This window comes from Struthio camelus, chromosome 3 (assembly GCF_040807025.1).
Source record: "Struthio camelus isolate bStrCam1 chromosome 3, bStrCam1.hap1, whole genome shotgun sequence".
NCBI classification, from domain to species: Eukaryota; Metazoa; Chordata; class Aves; order Struthioniformes; family Struthionidae; genus Struthio; species Struthio camelus.
In genome coordinates, this window is record NC_090944.1 from 69,470,320 (window position 1) to 69,492,003 (window position 21,684).

General features: G+C 40.7%; 1 protein-coding gene across 1 annotated transcript in view; it reads right to left on the bottom strand.

Annotated features, from left to right (window-relative positions):
* Window positions 1-633: 633 nt before the first annotated feature.
* The window catches only part of THEMIS (thymocyte selection associated), an 89,062-nt gene continuing 68,011 nt past the window's right edge, over window positions 634-21,684 (bottom strand). The window contains exons 5-7 of the mRNA XM_009688781.2: window positions 20,524-20,677; window positions 7,844-7,985; window positions 634-2,841 (exon numbers count right to left, since the gene is read on the bottom strand). Of these exons, the coding sequence (XP_009687076.2) occupies window positions 2,832-2,841; window positions 7,844-7,985; window positions 20,524-20,677 (306 nt within the window). The 3' untranslated portion in view covers window positions 634-2,831. The remainder of the gene's footprint in view (window positions 2,842-7,843; window positions 7,986-20,523; window positions 20,678-21,684) is intronic.

A 21,684-nucleotide genomic window follows, 5' to 3' on the forward strand; every position in this document is an offset into this window, starting at 1 on the left:
ACCGTGTTCAGTCAGGTTTTGAATATCCCCGAGAAACAGAGACTCTACAACCTCTCTGGGCAACCTGTTCCGATGTTGGCCACCCCCACAGTGACAAAGTTTTTACCTATATTTAAATGCAATTTCCTGTATTGCAATTTGTGTCCATTGCCTCTTGTCCTGTCATTGGGAACCACTGAGAAGAGTCTGGCTACTGCACTCCCCACCATGTATTTGTACACATTGACAAGATCTCCTGGAGCCTTCTCTTCTCCAGGTTGAACGGTCCCAACTCTCTCAGCCTCTCCTCATCTGACAGACGGTCTACTCCCTTAAACATCTCTGTGGCCCTTTTGCTGGATTCCCTCCAGTAGCTCCATGTCTCTTTTGCACTGGAGAGCCCAGACCTGGACCCAGCACTCCTGATGTGGCCTTACCAGAGCTGAGCAGAGGGGAAGGATCACCTCCCTCGACCTGCCGGCAATGTTTTTCCTAATGCAGCCCAGGACACCATTGGTCTTATTCTTTACCTTTCTAGCTACAAAACTCAGGCTTCTGGCACTTGAGTGAAGGAAAATTGTGTTAGTGACATAACATATCTCTCAGCCATCCGGATAAGGAAAACATCACATTCAGCAGAAAAAGAAAAAAAAGTCAGTAAAACACAGAACAAGTTCCTTTTATTCACATATCAGACTGGATTTGCTGGCATAACAAACTGGGCTGTTTTGAGCTGCTACAAAAAGATATATGGATTTTTGTGCAAAGTGCTTAAACTATATTTCAAATACCCACAAGCGATGTATCAGCCAGTTACAAATTTTGTTCACACCTACAACCTGGCTGTAATTAACTAGCGATATGCAAAATACTATATGCTATATGGGCATGGGATCAAAGCACTCTGAGCAACATACTTTATGCTTAGATTGCAATTGATTTTAATGAGGATGAGTATTTATGTTGAATACGTTTAAGTAAAACAATATAGAGGAATTCTAAATTTATTTCCATTAATAACGATTAATCATTCAGTGGAATTTTAATAATTAAGTCTAAATATACCTTACCGTTAGCTTGAAAGGAGTTTTTCTTTAAATCACACTACAGCATTTTAGTAAGTGTTTGCTTCCTAAAGCTTACTGCTTCCTCAGTAACACTGAAAATAAAGTATGTCTAAGCTTTCTAAATGTGTTCCCGTTCTCCACCATAAAACTGTCTGGGAGAAGTGTGAGCATTTTGTAGTTGTCTGAGATTTCTGAGTATGTCATTCTGAGGTGCTGCGAGTCTAGAAACTCTTGACAAGTCAACTGCATATTTACACCTCAGTCCTCAAAAATTTCCACTAAAAATGAAAGTGTTGCTTCTAGATACACAGCGCTCACTATGCACACACTGCCCAGTTCTTATGCATATATGCCACAGAGGACGGGTGTCGGACTCAGTCTGCAGACACAGACCAGTTCTGCCAGTACATGTGGAGTACGTCTGTTACCTCCTAATCATGCTAAGTGCACTATACTTGCGCAGCTCCTGTGTGACTTGTAAGGCACACAGCGATCTCAGACAGGAATATGGCTGCTATAATATCAGCACTGATTGTGTATTCACTGTAAGGCACATAGAGATGCTCGTCCCAGTAAACAGAAGCTCTCACCATAGTTGCTTGGCACACACAGAACAGAGATGGGACATGAAGGAAGATCTCTCATGCTCTGAGCAGGGAGGTTTTGTATCCTTTCAGATACCATGCTTACATAGTTAGCCTCTTATTTTTCATTTTGCAGAAGTATAAAAAAAAAAAAGAAATCCTTTGAAGAAAACTGCTGTTCTTGCTGTGGCCTCACTCTGCTAGGGCTGTCTTTACTATTTACAAATAAAGCAGAGAGGTGGCAGGTGTTGCCTGTTTCCCCCAAAGACTTGCAGGGCTGCATGAGAGTGCAAGGTACCAGAGGAAGTAGCAGATGCTCTTCAGCACTGCCCTTTCCTGTACCTCTTAAAGCGGACAGCATGTTGCTTTTTCTCAACTACGATGGCTGGCGTGGACACCTCTCCTTCAGCTCCCACTTCTGTCCTCTCATCCTGGTTGTGTTTTCAGCAAATTGCTCCCTGATTAAAGAACCTGATAGCAAAATCCACAGGTCTAGTGTGCTTCTTGGTAACTCCAGCTCTGCAAGGGGTTATGGAGACAGCAATATTGCTTACTTTAGATACCCTTGGTCTGACTGAGTAGCACTTCCCTCTGGGAGGAGTAGCATTAGTTTCCAGGGTGAATACTTGTGTGAAACAGTACCACTTGTGCAATAAAGCATGACTCACCATCGGAAAGAGTGGCAGAATCTGGCCCATTGCAATTTTCAGCCTTAAACTGGAGCGTATATCACTGGGTAAAGAAATGGAGGTTCACTTCAGACAACCCTTCATTTCTGTGTCTATCCTTCCCTCCTCTAGAAAACCAACAAAACAGCTGGGCAGCTGTTTCAGTAAGGGATGTTCCTTTCATATATGCCCTACAGTGGTTCAGAAAAATCAACCAGTATTTCAGTCACAAAAAGAATGAAGGATTGGACTTGTCATTATTATCTGAATTCATGAATAAATATGTATAAGAAGAACTTTGTCCCTTCACAGGGTCATAAGACATTAGCTGGTTTGACTTCTTATTTAGGACTAGTGGGCAGTTTAGTTTCTCAGGGGATTATTATAGTTGAATTACAGTCTTATATGCTCTTCATGAGACAGAAGAAGGACACTTTTTCATGAGCAGCTTTTTCATATAGCTGCAGTTGATCTTAATAGGTGAAGTATGCAGCTTTCCACTCGCTTCTGATCAGTTTCAGAATTCTTCTGCTTCACATGTCTCTGAAAACAAACAAAATAAAATTGCCAAGTGAAACAGGAAGCCTTTACATTTGGATTTAAAAATTACACAGGGAGTGCAGGTGGATGATCTTTTGAGTCAAATTAATGGCTGTGAATTAGGGCTCATCTATGCCATAAAATGGTTTGTCAGTCCAATTATGCTAGCAATCCTGAGACTACAGCAAAAATAAAGCTAATATATGTTCCTAATACAGCTGTGCCAGCAACTTTGCCTAAGTGCATGAAACTTGCACTAGTAAATCGTTCTTTTACTAGTATAGCTTATACTGTAAAGGGAAATGTTTAACCTATACAGGCAAAAGAGCACCATATAATCTGTGACTCCAGTGAAGAGTTTTCCCCTTATTTCTCCAGCATAACTACAACAATGTCTCCAGCATAACTACAACAATGAAGCCTTTGTAGTGCTGTCAGTCTGTTGAACCCAGGAGGACAGAAACTTACCTCTTGGGTTACCAACTCCAGCCAGTGGGGAGAAATCCTGATCATTTGTTGAATTTATGGGCAATATGCCATTAAGACTTAGCCAGGGGGCTCTATTCCCAGCTCTGCCACACTATAAAAAGACATACTTTAATCTGTCTTCTAGGGGAATGCCAAGACATATATATATATATAGGATGAACAACTAGATGATCATGGCAGTCTAGTAGTCTCCCCTGCCCTTAGAGTCTCTGAACCTATAATTGCTCTGAGACAAGCAGGCTGCTTGAACTCGTTTGTGGCAAAGCCAAGAACTGAACTGCAACTCTCAGAGCTGCACTTATTTACTCCCACTTGATCCTTCCTTCCTTCAGTAATCACCATTGATAAAAAGCTTCAGCTTGTACATTAGGCAAAAGTGAAAATATCAGGCCATAGAAAAATATTTAACAATGAAAACTGGAAAATTAGGTGATGCCCCTAAATCTGTATTGAAAATGACATAAGAGGAGGGGGACTTTCAAAAGTGCTGAGAACCCACAACTTCAGGCATGAATTTGTGTTTCTAACTTTAATATCCCCAAGACTGCAAAGTTTGCCTCAGCCATTCAGCCTAAGGCTGGGGGAGCTACAAAAGAAAGAGCCAACCTAAAGGATCAGTGGTGTGAAAGCTCAGGAGAAATATCTAAGAAAAACAGTAAAATAGATTAATGAAGATGTAGTGAGGTCAGAAAGGCTGATTTTTGTTTGCAGCGCTGTCTCCCGCATTCTGTCATGCAGGAGCCTGCAGCCCAGCATATTCAAGGTAGAAAGTGCTCCACCTCAGTCTATTTCATAGAATTATTTACAGAACAATCAGTATAAGTTAAAAATAAAAGGTATAATTTGTCCAAACAAAAGCATCTCCATTGTTAAGCTTATGGCAAGAAAGAAGTAAGCCAGGAGTTAATGAACTAAAGTGGGTATGTTATAGAAATTAGGCCTAAGTAACAAGGAAACAGACTATTCTAACTACAAGTGTCTTCTGGAGATCTTAACAGATTGAAGATTTAGTGCAAACAATGATATCTGAAAGATGGCTGTGTCAGGGCTGAGCCCTATTACTATGGCTGTTCCCCCTCCTCATCTCTAGGATTTTGGTCCCATCATAATACTGTTGGGTTTTCACTTTGCTCTCCTGAAAAGGCGATTTGAAAACGTAACCTGCCTTGACAGTGTTCCAGCTGGTATCACCAACTGTAAATGAGCACTACCACGACCTAAATACAAGGACTTGTTTTCCTGTTATTAACATTTCCCCCATGTAGTCCTTTTGCTCCCTGCTTCCTTTCTTTCTCTTTTCTACTTCTCCTTTTTTGGCTCGTTTTCTAAGAGCCTGGGCTTAGTCAAATAAGACCATTCTTTGGCAGCACTCATGTGAAGTTCAAGTCTAGAGAGCAATGCCCTGAAGCAGCCTGACACCGATGCACATGTTCAGCTCTCCACATTTCTGGACCATACTGTTTCTGTCTGTCTCCAGCCATGAGGCTACCAGCAACTGTCAGCATTTGAGACAGATGCTGCGTTCTCTGTTGTGGTGTTCTGTTCTTGTCACTTCTGCTTGCCTCTGTCTCACTTCTCCTTTCAAGGACGTAGGATGAGTCATTATAGCAGCATCAGAGCTCTTCCAGTTCCTTTCAATAAACTTTTGTCATGGCCAAGAAAAATAGTTATAATGATCTTTAATGCCCCCTAAAAGACTGTCAAACTCAGGGGTTTCCTCATTTAAAAAACAGAAATGGCAGTAAAAGGAAAGAAACTCATGATGCCGTTAAAAAGAAAGCCCCATTCAATGCATTTTAAATGCTTTTGGTTTTTTTCCTACTTCCTCTTGAATCTTTAAAGAAAGGTTAAAATATGTTAATGGCAGTTGTGGCTACAGCAAGCTGAGGCCTCTATAGTCAAATCTCTTGCTTAATTGCTTATTGTTCTGCAGTGATGAGGTCATGTTAACATCATTGACCCTCGGGGCACATTTATTTTATTAAAAGTAACATAGCAATCACTTAAGGCAAATCACTGTTCTTTATTTCTCCCTTCTGTTTGGGATGAGGACTAGTTCTTACTAGTATCATCCCGGCATGCTTTGGCCCTAACTGTGGATTTTTTTAGGCATTGATGAAACACTGAAAATGCTGGATACTGATTTTCTTAAGGTATGACTGACTGTTGAGCTTTGCATCTGTACTTCAATATTTTTTGTACTAACTCTGCTGTAAAGCAATTTAACTCAATAGATTTCATTTTGATAGCTCATATGCTGCAAAAAATTAAAGAAGGTCATTAAATAGCATAAAAGTCCCGAAGAAGGGCAAGACCATGGATGCGAAAGAGTTAATTAGAAGAGTTCTCAAAGTAGAACTAACGTGATGGGATGATAAGCATTTGGCAGAGATGCAAGAGAAAGTTCTTTTTTTTTCTTCATTATTTGACTTAAAGTAAGCCTAAAACAGCTTTTTCTTTTTTTTAAGCCTTTCAACTAGCTGTATGGCATACATGTTCAAAAAGCTGATTCTAAAGGTACTATTAATTTCACAAGTTTGTTTTTGTACACATAAAAGGTTAATTTCATACGCCTAAATTGAAACCACATTTCTCAAAATGCTCACAAAAGTGCAAGTGTAGAAGCTTGATAGAAATTTTAAATGCTAGATAAAAGCCATAATGGGGGATTTCTGATGATCGAGGTGGGTGGGGCAGATCAGCAGGCCAGAAGAGCTATGTGTTCTTTGGCTGTCTAATGATCTTAGAGGGCAGACTGTCCTGGCATCCACAGAAGACCACAATTTATCGAGCTGTTTAATAATCCAAGGCAGACAGAGATCTCTCTAGAGGCAGCAAAGGTCTTTTCTTTCATGTTTTGCTAAAGCCCTCAAACTAGACAACTAAATAAACTGACACCTTTCCTCCATTGTTAAGGAATTTAAAGAAAAGGTGGATGAAGACTTGAAGAGCGGATGCCACAACAGTAAGCAGTATAATTAGAAGCTAATCTTCCTTTCAGACATTGCTTCTTGAAAATGTGTTTTTGCCTTAATGTCTATAGTCAAAAGGATTATTTTAATCAAAAAGAGAGTTTCATTTTCTCTTTCTCTCCTTTCAGCCTTGTTTACACTCATAGAACAAGTCCCCATCCTCAGCGGAATACGGACTGAGGAAGTAATGCATTATACAAAGTGTCCTACTTTACCTCCTTTGTCAGCCTTTCCTGTAACTTTTTAATTTCTGTGGCTGTGAGCAGGTGATACCACACCTTGCCCTGCAAGGCAAGGAAATTACCAGGTAAATCAGAACAAGCTGCAATGTACCACTACCAGGGCTGGAGGAGGGGTAGGATATCTCCTGCACGTTCTCCCACCTACCTAGGCATGCAGAGATGGGGGAATGGCCTCCTCAAGTCCTCATTGAAAGTCACTCTTTATGCTGAATTAAGAGAGGAATTTGGTGGGGGGGGGGGGAGGAGAGCAGCAGAATTACTGAGAGAGAGAAAAGTTAGGACCCATTATTTAGGGAATACTGGATGGTCAAATGGAGGGGATCTGCCTGCTGCTACATGACATTTCAAGACAGTTCCACTCCTACTCAATGGTATATGTTTTCTGTCAGTTAGGGGAGGAGTATGTTCTAAAAAAAGAAAATAATAACCTTACTCATTTCAGATCCACTGCACGCCTGGTTTAAATGGAACGGAAATGTTACATGTCATTTTAAAATAAAAACAAAGTACATTTTGAAATAAGATATCACTTCATAATAAAGTATAACTTTCCAATTGTTTAAACCTTTAGGTTTTGCTGGGTTGTCAGAGATTTCTCTTAACAAGAGGAGCAGTTCAGCTAAACAAAGAAAAGTTCATAAAAGGTTTAACTACGAGTGAAAAGAGTTTAGATTACATAGTTTCACTCAGATCTAGATAAAAGTCCAGTTTGTGCTTAGCTGGAAATGATGCTTGGAGCTTCTGAGAAGCAAGGCCCTTTTCACTAGCACTTTAAGCCTTCTGCAGCCTGCCAAAGCAGAACTGCAGAGATTCAGTAGAAATACAGATAATTGCCTGGAAACTTTTTAAAAGAGACAAACTTTAATTATGCATTACATGGGGCACGCTGTCAAAGACAGAACAACGTTTGTATTCAGAGTTTAGCTTTTGATACACTGAATTGGTACAAATGGGAAAAATTAGACAAGCTTTCAGATACAAAGCCTTTCTTTGGGTCTTCTTCTATTTTTCTAACTATAATTACTGATCAAGTTAAGGTTTTGGCTCCCCCTACAAGTCTTGTATTGCCTGTGCAGTTATATTCCCAGCATGACAGTAGGCAACACTTTGACAAAGATGACATCCCTAAGAATGGCAGTGGGTCATAAATGGTAGTGTTAACATCAGAGTATCCTTCCTGAGTACTTGTGTATAATAATGATGGCTCCCTGGGAAAATCATCTTGTTTTAAAGAAGGGTGATTACCAGTCAGTTGAAAAATCACTCTGGCTGCGTTTCTTTACATCCATAATGATCACTCACCTTTTCTCTTCAGAGACTACATTCTTATTTTGAAGTACTTTTCTTGTGTTTTCGATTATGTTTTCATCCACATACTCGTAGTTATACTCTTCTTTCAGCTCCTTTTCTCTCTCACATTTTCCATGTGCCTTATTTGTCTGACCTAAATAATTAGCAAAAAAAAAGCATAAGGAAATGCCAGATTCCGCCCTCTCCCTGAAAAGAGCACAAAAGTAAAAAGCAAAGGAAACTATGTTCTCCTCATTTTTCTCTTTTTCACAGAGATCGTAAGTGACTTGCTCAAGTTCCTGAAGGATATCTGTGGCAGATCTGCAAAGAAGTCAGGGGAGTGTTTTATAAAATAGTCTTCGTACTCTTTTAGGAGTTCCTCTTTCAGTTCTTACATAGTACTTGTAGCTCAAAATCTGTGCACAAATCAGATCATCTGTCGTCCATTCCCTGTTATCTATCCACAGATAACTCTAAGGTTCAATAAAATGATAAAAACCTATGACTGCTGACTGTGTGCAAGCAAACACACAAAAAAATTGTCTTACAGTACCAAGAGAAGAGCAGTTTACCTGCCCCAAGCAGCACCTGCCGTCTCTATTGCAAATATGCTCCTATGCTCTTACGTTTCACTGCCTGAAGATGTGAATCTCTGTCACTAGGAATCTATATTGTTTCTTTCCTAGGACTAAAACCCTCATTTTCTTCTCCTCTGGAAGACAATATAACAAAGAAAGATGCAGGCTTGAATGTGACCTGAGGTTAAAATTAAAAGTTTTGAAGTGTGTCACTTTGTGTCTATCCGGATCAGCTTGCAGTAACACTAAGGACAAACTTTCCAAAAAGGAGTGACCTTTTTCCGCAGGAGCAGGGACTCTCACGTAAGGCCTCTTTGCCACTGTGGCTCTGGGGCAAGCTCTGCTCTCATTCCTTGCACCGCAAAAGCCTCAACCCTTGCAGCCGGAGCTGGCCTTCCTAAGCCTGCAGCACTACCTCGCACACTACACCAAGCTGCTAGCCTAGCCCTGAACCAGCAGCTCAAGAGGGGGACAGCTCAGGGCACAGCTCACCCAGGGGACTGCAGGCTGCTGCCCAAAGGCACCCAAGTCTCCCACACTGACCGGTGCTCCCACTACTTGCCTGGGGCTAGAGTTTACACCACAAGATGCATTGGACCACTGATAGCATGGGGGAGGACCTTGTGAGGTCCAGTCACCCAGTGCCTCTTATTCACTCTGCAGCGCTGCCCTCTTTCCAAGTAATGGGAGGCAGGAAGCCAGGGCTGAGGCTGCAGAACAGGGGAATCCCTTTCAGCAGCAGCCCCCAGCTCGGGTTTATCATGACCTCTCGTACTTAGTGCAGCTGCTCAAAGGAAAATCCACACACAAAAAAATAATTTCTCACTTCCATCAGCATCATCACCTTGGCCAGCATCACTGCAGCACATCGGTATGACTGCTGACACAAGGCAGGCTGCAAGAACCAGGGCTTCTCGGTGGAGCTTATGTCACTCAGCTCCAGGGGTTTGAATCTGGGACAGTGCATGGGATATCTACCCTGAATACAGCGACCTACAGCCCGGAGAGGATATCATGCTTTAAAAGCCAAAGACCTTACCTGAAATTGCAAAACAGTGTGAAACACTGCTTTTGGAACAGCTGTTCCTGTTTAGATAATAGGCCACAACATGACCTGAAATGACCTGCAAGTGTATGCAAGCTTTCACAGTCCATCTGACCTCCTAGCAAGGCCACACTTATCAAACAGCTCCTTCCTTATGAGGCTGTGCTTCTCAAATAAGAATCCTCCCATGCTTATTCCTGAGGCCACCATGCTTCCCCTCACAAAGAAAACTGCTGTGCATCTTCTCAGCAGTCACCAAATCCCACTCATGCTGCTGCTCAGACTCTCTGAGGTTGGTTTGCACCTACGGCTGAGGTGCATATCCCTGAAAAACTGGGCAGGATTCATTTTCTTCTGAAGTTGTGATCTGCTCCTTTTTAGATTTTTTTAAGGCCTGAAATAACCACTATGTTTGTCAAGATGGACTTCAGGCAGCTGCCTAGCCACAACAGCACAGAGTTTCTCATGAACAAATTTACCCACAAATTTGCTACTGCTTCTTTCTGGGACTGAGTAAGTTAGCAACGTATTTCTAGATCTAGGCACCAAAAGCAAGAAATGCTCTGAAGAGAAATTCAATAAAGATTTCACTCATACATTTAGCTGCTATCTTCTTAATAAACTTTCCCAGGTTTGTTGTTCATTTGCAAGCTGGCTGTGTTTGATATCAGGAAAAGTAAACTAATGAATAAAACAGAAAATGAAGGAATAAGCTAATCCTTGTGATTCAGCAAGGGAAATTTGGTTTGTGCACTTAGACTTGCTAACATAGATGCAGAGTGCACTTTGCTCATGGAAGCCATAGCTAGACTTTCCTTACCAAACACATGCAAACAAAATGGTACACTTCTAAGTAAGACAGCTTGAGGAGAAAGGAAATTAATGTCATCAGGCCAGACTAAATCACAGATGTGCCCAATCCCAAACCAGTGTAAGATGCCTGCTGATATGTATATATTTACACTTCAGTAAAGCATTAAGCAATGAATGGGACAAGCTGAATGATCTCAAGGGAGTGTTAAACACATCAATCAATGAAATCAACGTACTTTGCTTCCCTATTTGGAAAAAATCCATTAGTCTCAACATTAAATTACTGCATCAGTTATGCCATCTTAGCCTGCTAAGAAAACAAGGCTTATGTTATCCTGTTCTCTATCCTTCCATCTGTCAATCTCTTCTGTACTTACTAAGGAATTTTTGCCAATTTCAATCAAATTTGAAAAAGGGGCAGAACTGTCCGATTGTGAAAATCGGTTATAAAAGAGAGACTCAGATTAGTTCCTCCACTGAAAGAAAAGCATGCAGAACACAGCTGTTATACACTCTGTTTGGCAGCAGACAGCAGGATAAATCAGTGTGTGCATATCGGTTGGCCATTCAACACACAGATAGCTCCAGACCTGCTCTTTTTCTTTTGATAGGAGTGCCATAAGGAGACTTTTGGTTATTAGCAAGGAAGGGAGCAGGGGAGAAACGGTAGAGGGCAACAGACCTGACTCCTTACTAAAATAAATTTCATTAATTTTGCTCTTCCTGGAACAATTTGTATAATTGTGTTAGCCTTTCTAGTGGGAAGATGGTTCTCTGCAGACTAAAATTTTCCTTTTATCTCACTCATATCCTTCAGTGGGCTGGGTTTGTTTTTTTCTGAAGGTACCCACTATTCTTTTGTGAACTTCAAGGCCATAAACAGTTGTCATAACCTTCCATTCTGCCAACCTTCAAATTACAGGCAACAGAAGTTACCGTCCTATCATGACCATTACTAAAACGCAGCCTTTGCTAGAAACCCAAACTCAGGTACATAAAAGACTGCACTCCAAAAAGCCCCTGGTCATGACCACAACACAGTATTAGAGCTGCGGGAAGGCATCTCATTTCAGAGTTTGTGATGCATAAATTCACATTCAGCCACATTAACAACATTCGGTGTTTATGCGTAACACGAAAAATAATAGTTGTGATTTATTATGCTGCAGTTTGAGACCTACTATGAAATAAACAAGGCAGAATCATGCCTTTCTTTCTGAACCTCATTGAACTGACAACATACAGAACCAAAGAGTGTGTGAGTAAATCCAAAGTGTTTTTATAAACAGTAGGGTTTTATTTGCTGTGGGCCTGGTTCTGACTCTCCTACATGCTAACAAGAGCTAATTCCTTAAGGAGTGCTACCGAAAGTTATTGAGTCATAGCAGAAATCAGAGCCAATAAAACTAATGGACTATTCCCTGAGTTGGTATCCATCTGCCATTTCCTCAACTGATGATTTAGCATGTCTTTAAAAACTGTAAAGTGCTATATACACTACAGGGTTAATTCATGTATGATTAGCATTTATATCCTTTGGAATCTACTAAAAATCATTGTGCAGAAAAGTTTAATCTTAAATCTCATTTGTTAAAAAAATCTTAAATTTCCTGAAGGGTGCAGCTGTTGATCTCTTTTGCTATCTTTTTAGTTTTAGGTTTTCTTCTTTGTCCTTTCTTTTCTAATTTATCTTCTTAATTTTGCCTAAGTCTTTCAATCATGAATTTCCCCTGTTGCACTATTGCTTCTTTTTTGTAAAATAAATCCTCAACATGTCAATAACCCTTATAAAGGAGAACTAGTTACTGCAGTTTTTAAACAACTGCATCACTTCTGTTAAAGGCTATTAAAAACATTGTGCTGTTCAGGAGCTACAGGGTGTACAGCTGTTTCAGCTGCTATCAGCACTGCTCACTTCACATTGGAAGTTCGCTGACTTGATTGTAATGCACAGAGTAACGTGGATTCCTGAGGAGACTGTGTGACAACCAGATCCCATGTGTTATGTAAGGGATAGACCCTTCTTCCTGAGATCCCTGGAAAGAAGCAGAAGGATAATCTCTGGCACAGGAAAGGCAGAAGGATAATCTGCCATTGAGCTCTTGTGAGCTGAACAGCTTGTGAATTGAAGTTATCTGCAAAACAATTCTTCCTCAGAGGCAAATGAAGCTCCTGTGTTTAAGTCCTCATTGTGCAAAGGCTCATGCACTCAGGCAGGTCACACACAGGGACAGTTCCCCGCATCAGATCACCCAGGAGAAATGGCCCCATCATATATTACTGTAAGAGAAGAACGGCCTCATGCAACACCACACACGCACACACACACACGCACACACGCACACATGCGCGCACACACACACACGCACGCATACTCACACGCCCCAGGCTGCTGCTTCCTACTAGGTCTAGAGGAGCTGGACGGATGCCATGCAGCTGGGAAGACACAGGCAGAAAGTAGAAGCGATGAATGCAAAGTGCCTCAGTCACCTTTACTAACCCCACAAGTAACCCTGCAACTCATCCTCCTTGTAGTTATTTCTACAAGTTCCTGCCTGGAATATTGTAATATTACTGTAATTAGAACCACTCACATGTAATAAATAAGGGAAATATGAGAATACAGAGCTTATGCTTTCTTTCCCCTGCAGTATGACCACTTGGAGTTTAGTTAAGAAGAAAATTGATTGAAAATCATTAAATATAATCCACAGAAGTATACTCATCCTCCTATTGAATGTCATTTTAAGTCATTGCCTTATCTGTTTTTCTTTCTTTCTTTTTCTTTTAAACTTATCCCAGAAGATGTACCAGTCAAGAATAAGTTTTGTGTGCATGGTCAAAAAATCAGGAAGAATTGTACAATTACTTTTTTTAAAAGACAGTTGCAGGAATGTAACAGCTTTGGCCTAATCAAAGGTGGAGCCAAAGGGTAGAAGCTGGAGAGAGTGTATGATACAGGATTCCTAATCCATGTTGCTTATTCCTATGCATCTAATTTAGAACAATAATATGGATTCCCTGTGATGTTACCAAAAATAGAGCAGCTTTTTCAAAATTAATTCAGAATTCTGTTTTGCTTTTTTTGCAGAAATTTCTAAAACCATGTTCACTGTCAAAGTTAGTATGTGTTACATGTACATCCCGAGTTGCAATCAGAAGGCCGCTTCCTTTTTCTCTTTTTCCAGCACACTAGCCTCCTGAATTAGGCACCTAGAGTTAGAAAATACAAATATCTGCACAGAAATGTCCTGTAACCAATAACCAAAATCAATGTAAGCATTTTTTTATTATAGACTGCAACAATTCCAGAAATGTAAAATGCAAGCAAGAAGATTAGGTAATGTTTTAGAAACTCCACTTAAAATAAATGTCAAGGTTAAGCAAAATAAATTGGTATAGCAGATTTCAGACTAGAGTTGTGATTCTACAGATATTGCTAATATTTTTAATAAATTTAAACTCAGTCAAATTGAAATAAGATAATATCTTCAGTGGCCAATTCAGGTTTAGTTCAGTTTTAGAGGAAAAAGGTGCAATTTCTTAGAAACAAAGATAATAAATCCTATCTTTATTAACATGAACCCTGCAAAGAAACATAACAGAGGCCTTAAAACTGAAAGAAAACCATGTTGCTTTTCTTTTCAGAACCATCTACCCTTTGGTAAGAAATAGCAATTGTGTTCGTAACTGGTTTCTCTGGTGACACAGATTCAACGTCCTTATTAGGAATCTGAAACAGGTTGGTGCTTTGGAGGGTGGCTTAACACTCACTAGCAGAAGTTTAAAGATTAATCAGTAACTACTGCAGTTACTCCCACTTGGAACCCACAGGAGAATGTCTGTATTATTACTCTTGACATATTTTCTAATCCATTGTCCCGTGAATTAGCATAGCAGAATATACTTTCTGGAACAGCCAAGCCTGCTGCATGGAACAGTGGACCCTTGGGGATCCCTTGACTGGCCAGGAAGAACTGCTATATCATCTAATCCAATCATCTTCTGTATAATTCTCTAGCTATCTTTGCATTAAGCCAATTATGGCTACACTAACACACATCATCCAGAAAAACCTTTAACTTTGATTTGAGTGTATCAGTGTATCCATCACTGCTCTTTGGTCTAGGTTAAGTCTGTCCAACTCCAACTTTTAAGTCATGTTATATCAAATGTAGACAGTTTACTTTGGAGTATATCCTTGTACAACTAGAGATAACACAGTGTCCTAACCTTGTAAAACAAGGAACTTTATGACAGCACAGCTTGATTTTCTATGTATGTGCTAAACAGAGGTACTAAGAGTTTGTTTGAAAACTATCAGTAAATAAAAGCTACTCTTTATCTGATCTACTGCTGTGAGCAGTCTAAGCTAAGATAGTGTACAGGATGAGCTTAAAAAATTAACTAACTGCAGCTTTCACGAGACGTAAGGCAGGAGAGACACTCTCTGTGGGCTTTGAAACCAGAAACATTGCTAGAAACTAAACTAGGTGGGAAGAGTTAGTGCTTTAAATCTTTGCAGGACCAGAGGCAAGCAAGCATTCAGCAGCACTAACACCAATGTTTTCTCTAATATTCTTGGACATATACCTATGGCTACTTGCAAAGCACAGGTCTCCAGTCATAAACTCAGTGAAAAAGGAAAAAACCTGACAAATCAACCCATTTGATACCTAAAATTTAAACAAAATGTTTCTACTGGAAGTAAGAAGCATTAAGTCAGTAATCTACTGTTACAATTGATGAGTGGGTGTCAACCAGGAGATAAGAAAACTCTGTACTTTCACAGGAGAGATGATATGTCAAAGGATAGGATCTTTTCTAATAGGATGAAGCCCAAAGGAAGTAGAGGAAAAACTAAGAAAGGATAATTTAACACTTGAAAAATTCACTAGAACAAGCTTCCTTGATGAGTAGAGTATTTTAGAATTAAAAACAAATGAAGAATTGACTAAGAAGAATGTGCTAAAAAGTGAAAAATAGTGAATCAAAATGCTATCAGGGATTCTAAAAAAGGCTTATTGAAGACATATAAATAAGGTTCAATGGGATGGGCAAAAGACAAATGTTATTGGCCCAGAATGAATAAAGAGATAAAAAACAGTCAGAGAATCTAACCAGGGCAGATGAAACAATCAAAAATATTGCCCTGAGTTACTTAACTATTGAAATACATCTAGTGAGCTAGAGACTTCATTCAAATAAATGATAATAAGCAGAAACAAATCAATAACAGCTGCAAAAAGATTATTTTCTGGTGTTCATAACTGCAAACTGCATGAGCTAACAAGAAAGGTGAGCAGTGTGAGCAAGGCAAAAACTGTGCTGTCAGTGCAGCTAAGTGAGCCAGCTGACAAACACAGCAGTTTGTGCAGCAGTTTCTGCGCTCTGGGTCTAGAGCTTCTTGATCTTCTGTTGTGACATTGTCTGCGATTGTCAGGGGCCTCCTGGGAACACTCTGAGGAACCCCAGGGTGTCTGCTGCTGCCAGGTGAGGATAGCTGCAGGAGGCCATGACTTCCAGCAAGCTCTAGCAACTTCTATCGAGCTCTGACAGCTCTTCTTAACACAAGCTTATTTTGCGCTTTTGTTCACAGCTGACTCCTGATCAGGGAAGTTCAAGCATCCTTTTAGCAGGTGCTGGAGAAAGGTCCATGAAAGTGGTGGGCCACAGCACAGATAATAGAGGCAGTCAATAGGCATAGCAGTTTGTACAGAAGGCCTAGCAACTCTGCTCAGACCAGCACACATATCCTCAGGAGTGGTGGTAACGCACACCAGGGCACAGTCCCCAGCAGCCACTGGAGTAACGAATGATATGATATTCCCAGTGGAGACATGGAGAGCATCAAGTGTGACTAACTGGCTCTGGAAGTGAAGGGCAAGGGCATGAGGGCCCAGCTGGTGTCTCTTAAATCCTGCTGGTGAAAGGAAAGAGTTTGAGAAGGAGTGGATGTATCCTGTGGGTCAACAAATGGTTGTGCAGTTGGTATTTAGAACAGGGTTTCAGTTTCTATGACCATTTGACCTTCTTTGGGGGTCAAGGACTGCTTAGAAGAGATGGGATCCATCTGGCTAAGTGGGACAAAAGCATCTTTGCTGACAGGCTAGCTAGCCTTTTAAAGAGATCTTTAAACTAAGAACAACCAGGTAGGCAGAGGATGACCAACAAGACAGTGAGGAAGTGGTTGACTGTGAACAGGAGAGATCTCATACGAACAGGACTGAAGTTGGTCACTCCAAGCACATGCCCATAAATGAGGAGGTGCCTGCAGAAAAGCATTACGGTGAAACCTCTCATAGCCTTTCTGGGAAGTCAGTGTGACTGAGTCCCTCTCTGAAGTGCCTCCAAACTAGTGTATATAGACTGGGGAACAGATAAGAGAAATTAGAAGTCTGCATGCAGTTGCACAGCTACAATCTCATTGGGATCACAGAGACGTGGTAGGATAGCTTACACTGCTGGAGTGTGACACAGGATGGAGATAGGCTCTTGACAGGCTGGGATAGCAGGAAAGAGGAGTTATCTTTTACATGAGAGTGCAGGGGGAGTGCCTGGAGCACTGCCTGGGGACGGGCGAGGGGCCAGCTCAGAGCTTTGCAGGTCAGAACTGGTGAGCAGACCAACATGCACAATATTATAGTGGGTGTCTGCTACAGACTGCCTGATCAAGAAGGAGAAGTAGATGAGGCCTTCTTCATGCAACTGGAAGAAGCCTCACGTCTGCAGACCCTGGTCCTCGTGGGGGACTTGAACCAGCCTGATATCTGCTGGAGAGAAAACACAGCAGGGCATAAACAATCCGGAAGGTTTCTAGAGTGAATTGATGACAACTTCCTAACACAGGTGACGAAGGAGCTGATGCAGGGAAATGCTCTGCTGCACCTCGTACTTACAAACAAGAAAGAACCGGTTGAGGATGTGAGGGTCAAGGGCAATCTTGGCTACTAAATGACTAGCTAAATGGAGAGGGTGAAGGATTAAAAGCTGGCTGAATTGCCAGGCTCAAAGGGTTGTGATCAGCAGCACAAAGTCCAGCTGGAGGCCAGTCATTAATGGAGTACCCCTGGGTCAATGTCAGAGCCAGTACTATATGACTTCTTCATTAAGACCTGGCTGATGGGAGAGAGCGTATCCTCAGCAAGTTTGACGATGACACAAAACTGGGAGCAGCGGTTGATAGATCAGATGGTTGTACTACCATTCAGAAGGGCCTTGATAGGCTAACTGAGAGGAACCTCATGAAGTTCAAGAAAAGGAAATGCAAAGTTCTACACATGGGGAGGAATAGCCTGATGCACCAGGAGCAGCTGGAGAGCAGCTTTGCAGAGAAGGACCTGGGGTCCTGGCGGACCACGCATTGAACATGGGCCAGCAATGCACCTTCACAGCAAAGGTGGCTAACTTCCTGGGCTGCATTAAGAAAAGTGTCATCAGCTGGTTGAGGGAGATGATCTTTCCCCCCTACTCAGCACTGGTGAGCCCACACCTGGAGTACTGTCTCCAGTGCTGGGTTTCCCAGTGCAAGAAAGACATGGATATAGGGGAGCAGGTTCAGCGAAGGGCCATGAAGATGACTAAGGGACTGGAGGGTTATACGAGGAGATGCTGAGAGAGCTAGGACTGTCCAATTTGGAGAAGAGCAGGCTCAGAGGATATCTCATCAGTGTGTATAAATATCTAATGAGCGAATGTGAAGAAGGTAGAGGTAGCCTATTCTCAGTCATGCTCAGTGACGGAACAAAAGGAAATGGGCACACACTGAAACACACGAGATTTCGCTTAAACATGAGAACACTTTTTTACTGTGAGTGTGGCCAAACAGTGGAACAGGTTGCACAGAGAAGATGCAGAATATCCTTGAAGATATTCAAAACTCAGCTAGACAGAGACCTAGGCAACCTATTCCAGCTGAACCTGCTCTGAGCAGAAAGGTTGGACTGGAGGATCCCCAGAGGTCCCTTCCAGCCTATGAAACCCTGAGAATCAGAAAACCTTTTGCAAGTCATTCCAGGCTAGCTAGGCAAAGCACAGATCCTAAGTAGCATCCTGCCATGACAACTAATCCAGTGAAACAGTAGATCACTGGAAGAAAGTGAGAAAGACAGAAAGCATGTCTATCTAAAACATCAGAGACGTGAGTGCTGCTTCTACAACTTGAGCATCCCAACAGTGACGCAGTCAGCAATCCCAAAGCATGAAGTGAAGACTAACTACTATCCCAGCAAGCCTTTACAAATGGGATAGGAAACCTTCTCCTTGTTGAAGACACAACAGGTCCTATATTAAGAGATGCACATCTTAAGGTTAGTTAATAAGACTCTGTTCATACTGTCTGTTGCTTCTTTTCCCTTTGAGATCTCAAACTGCATCTGGTATGGGGGGAGGGGAGCGTTCCCCTCCTGCTTTAAATCCATCCTGTCGAGAAGGAAAAGACAATTCAGCACCAGCCGAAATGAACACAGTCACAGTTTTATGGCCATATGTAGATACAAAAGCAGTAACAAAGTCTCAAACTACGAAGATGATTGTAACATAAAGAATGGAAAGAGCAGCCACCTCCTAACGCTGTTCCTGACCTGAAGCGTTAGTAACAGTATCTCCCAACCTCTTTCTTCAACTGGGGGAATCCCCATTTAGAAAGTACTGCACCGCTCCTGCAGCGGAAGCACAGGAAGTCCCTGAGAGATAGCGCTCTGGCTGCATGAACGCGCTGAACTGCGCCGCTGGGTTCAGAAGAATCTTTGAAAAATCTTGATTATAAAACGATTACATGACTGCAGCCTGTGTCACTTTCCACGTCTGTGAGGAGTTTAAACGCGAAGAAGTCAAGCAGCTACCCAAGCCCCGAGTTCTGCGGTTGGGGAAAAGCCGGTCCCCAGCACAAATTGCAAGTCTGACTTCTTTCTGTAAGGATGCCTTAGGCGTGTTTTCTTCAGGTGTCTCTCATGCCTGCCTTACCCCACAGAGATTAATCCCTATAGTTAATCCAACTGATCCCTGTAGCATGAACACTAGTTTTCAAAGTCAAGCCCTGGTATTTTGCAAGTAGTTGCCTTGGCTCAAGACTGTAAATCATCAACCCATCTTCGTATTATTTGTCTTGCAGGGATTAAACAGAGGATATCATTCTCCAGAGCTGGCAATGGGAAGCTTCACTGTTCACTGCTACAAAGTCTACTCAAATCATTAAGCACTGACAAAATGGAGGCGACAAGGAGATTTTCAAAGCCACAAAATAACATATTTAATATTATCTTTCAAAAGCAGCTGAATACCAAAATGCCATTTGAAAATGTGTCCCCAAATAATCAACTTTCACACCCATGAGGACTGTTGGATATTCAACATGCTACAGTGATTCTTCACTATAAAAGCTGTTTATGTTGTATTTGGAAGAGTTTCACTGAACACGGTTTCAAATACACAAGCCATCATTTCTGGGAGGGTTACACATGGAATGATGAGACAGTAAAGAAAAATTTTATGGGAAGTTTTGATAGTAATATCAAGTATCAGTTAACAAATGTAACGAGAGCAAAAATTTATGCCCTAGTTCTCCAAATGTTCCAGTGCTGCGATTAATGGGACGTGTTCATGTGTCAGATATAACGCATGACTGACAGATTAGTGAAATCAATTGAATTTTTTATATTCACTTCAAAGCCTTTTAGATTTGTCCTCATATCATTTAGCTTCTCAACTTCAATACGTTCTGAGAAAGGAAAAAGTTAAAAGATAAAAAAAAAATCTAAGCAGCTATCAAAAATACTTGGGAAATCTAAGAAAAGGATGACTGTGAAAATAATTAACGGTCAAATATTTTGCTCAATACCACTTTTTCTTCAAAACATAAAAATATGAGTTGAAGAAATCTTCCTATCTTTAATGTAAATTGCTTGCTCATCTGCAGTGCTTCTCAGAATCAGCATTTTTTAGAACAGATGATGTGTAGATTCCTAAAGCAAAAGGAAACTGCATCTTTTCAACACAAGCTGGCTTCTGAAAACTGCTGAATATTCATGCTGCAGTGTCAAACAGAGTTTAATATCATGCTGCTGTTGAGAGCTCGGATGAATTTGCCTTATGGCATTTATGGTGGAAGAACAGAGATGTTCACATTTTACCTCTTTTGATTAATCTACAGATTCCAAATGAAATCACGCAAAATAGTCTGGCAAGTAAATTATTTATCAGGGCTAGGGTTAAGTTCTGTTACATTAATTATACTCAAATCATAAAGCTTGACTGACCTTTAATCACACCGGTTTCCACTAATGTAGTTGTCCTAGTCACGTCCTTCTCATTCTTGCGGTGCACCAAATCATTTTGACAACTACCTTGTAATCTGGAAACATCAGCAGCTTGAACTGAGCACAATTTCTTGGTGGTGTCTTCATAGAAATTCTGAAATTACACAGAAGAGTGCATTGATTTCACGTGTAAATTGCTCCTCCAGACTGGATTCTTTCACATCTGTGACAAGTAAGGGCATCATTTTTTGGGTCACTTCTGTGCGTTTTAACCACAAATCTTCCATTTGTCAAAATAAGTTATCATTGCATTTACCACCAATGCTTGTCTTTGAGACATGTACATTGCAAAATAACATGACCTAAAGGCACTCTAGGTGAAGAAATTACCCCTAAGATATATCTCTATTCTTCTTTTTCTTTGTGTGGAGATATGGACACACAAATGCACAGAAGGGAGCTTTATTTACCCTTTTCTGTTGATACAGATTTCTTTCTGATCAACTATTTCTACTGTATTGTTCATTAATTTAATGAATTTTTATGATTTATATATAGTATATCATAAAATCATATAATGTCTGACATTTCAACTATACTTATCCACTAGCCTTCATAGCATGATTAGCACAGTTAGATGGTAGGAATAGACAGTTACAGTATGATTAATTGTGGAGTTATTACACTGCAGAAGGTAAATTATGTGATTATAAAATTTGCATATCTAATGCTTGGCATATCTACTTTTATAATTCAGGTTTTTTAACAGTGAGGTATTTACATCATAAATACTTTTCATTGTATGCATATTTTTCACTTGTGTAAGCCACCTATAAAAATGTCAATTAAAAATATCAAAGAGTGAATATTCATTGAAACTATACCCTAACTGCAATGGAGTTAAGGTCTAACTGCAATCACTATATCAGGAAGTGTCTTTTTTGAAAAAAAAAAAAAAAAGATTTTTCCGTTCAAAATTAAGTACAGATTTTCACTAGTAATGATAAAGCCATTCTATTCAGAGAAAGAAAGTGATGTTAGTAAAACTAACAGTGGTTACGCAGTAATAGTGTCTGATCTGTTCAAAATCAACCTATATTTTGGGAAAGCACAACACAAGACCACCATTTAGACAAGCTGTCCATTCCGAAAGAGATATCA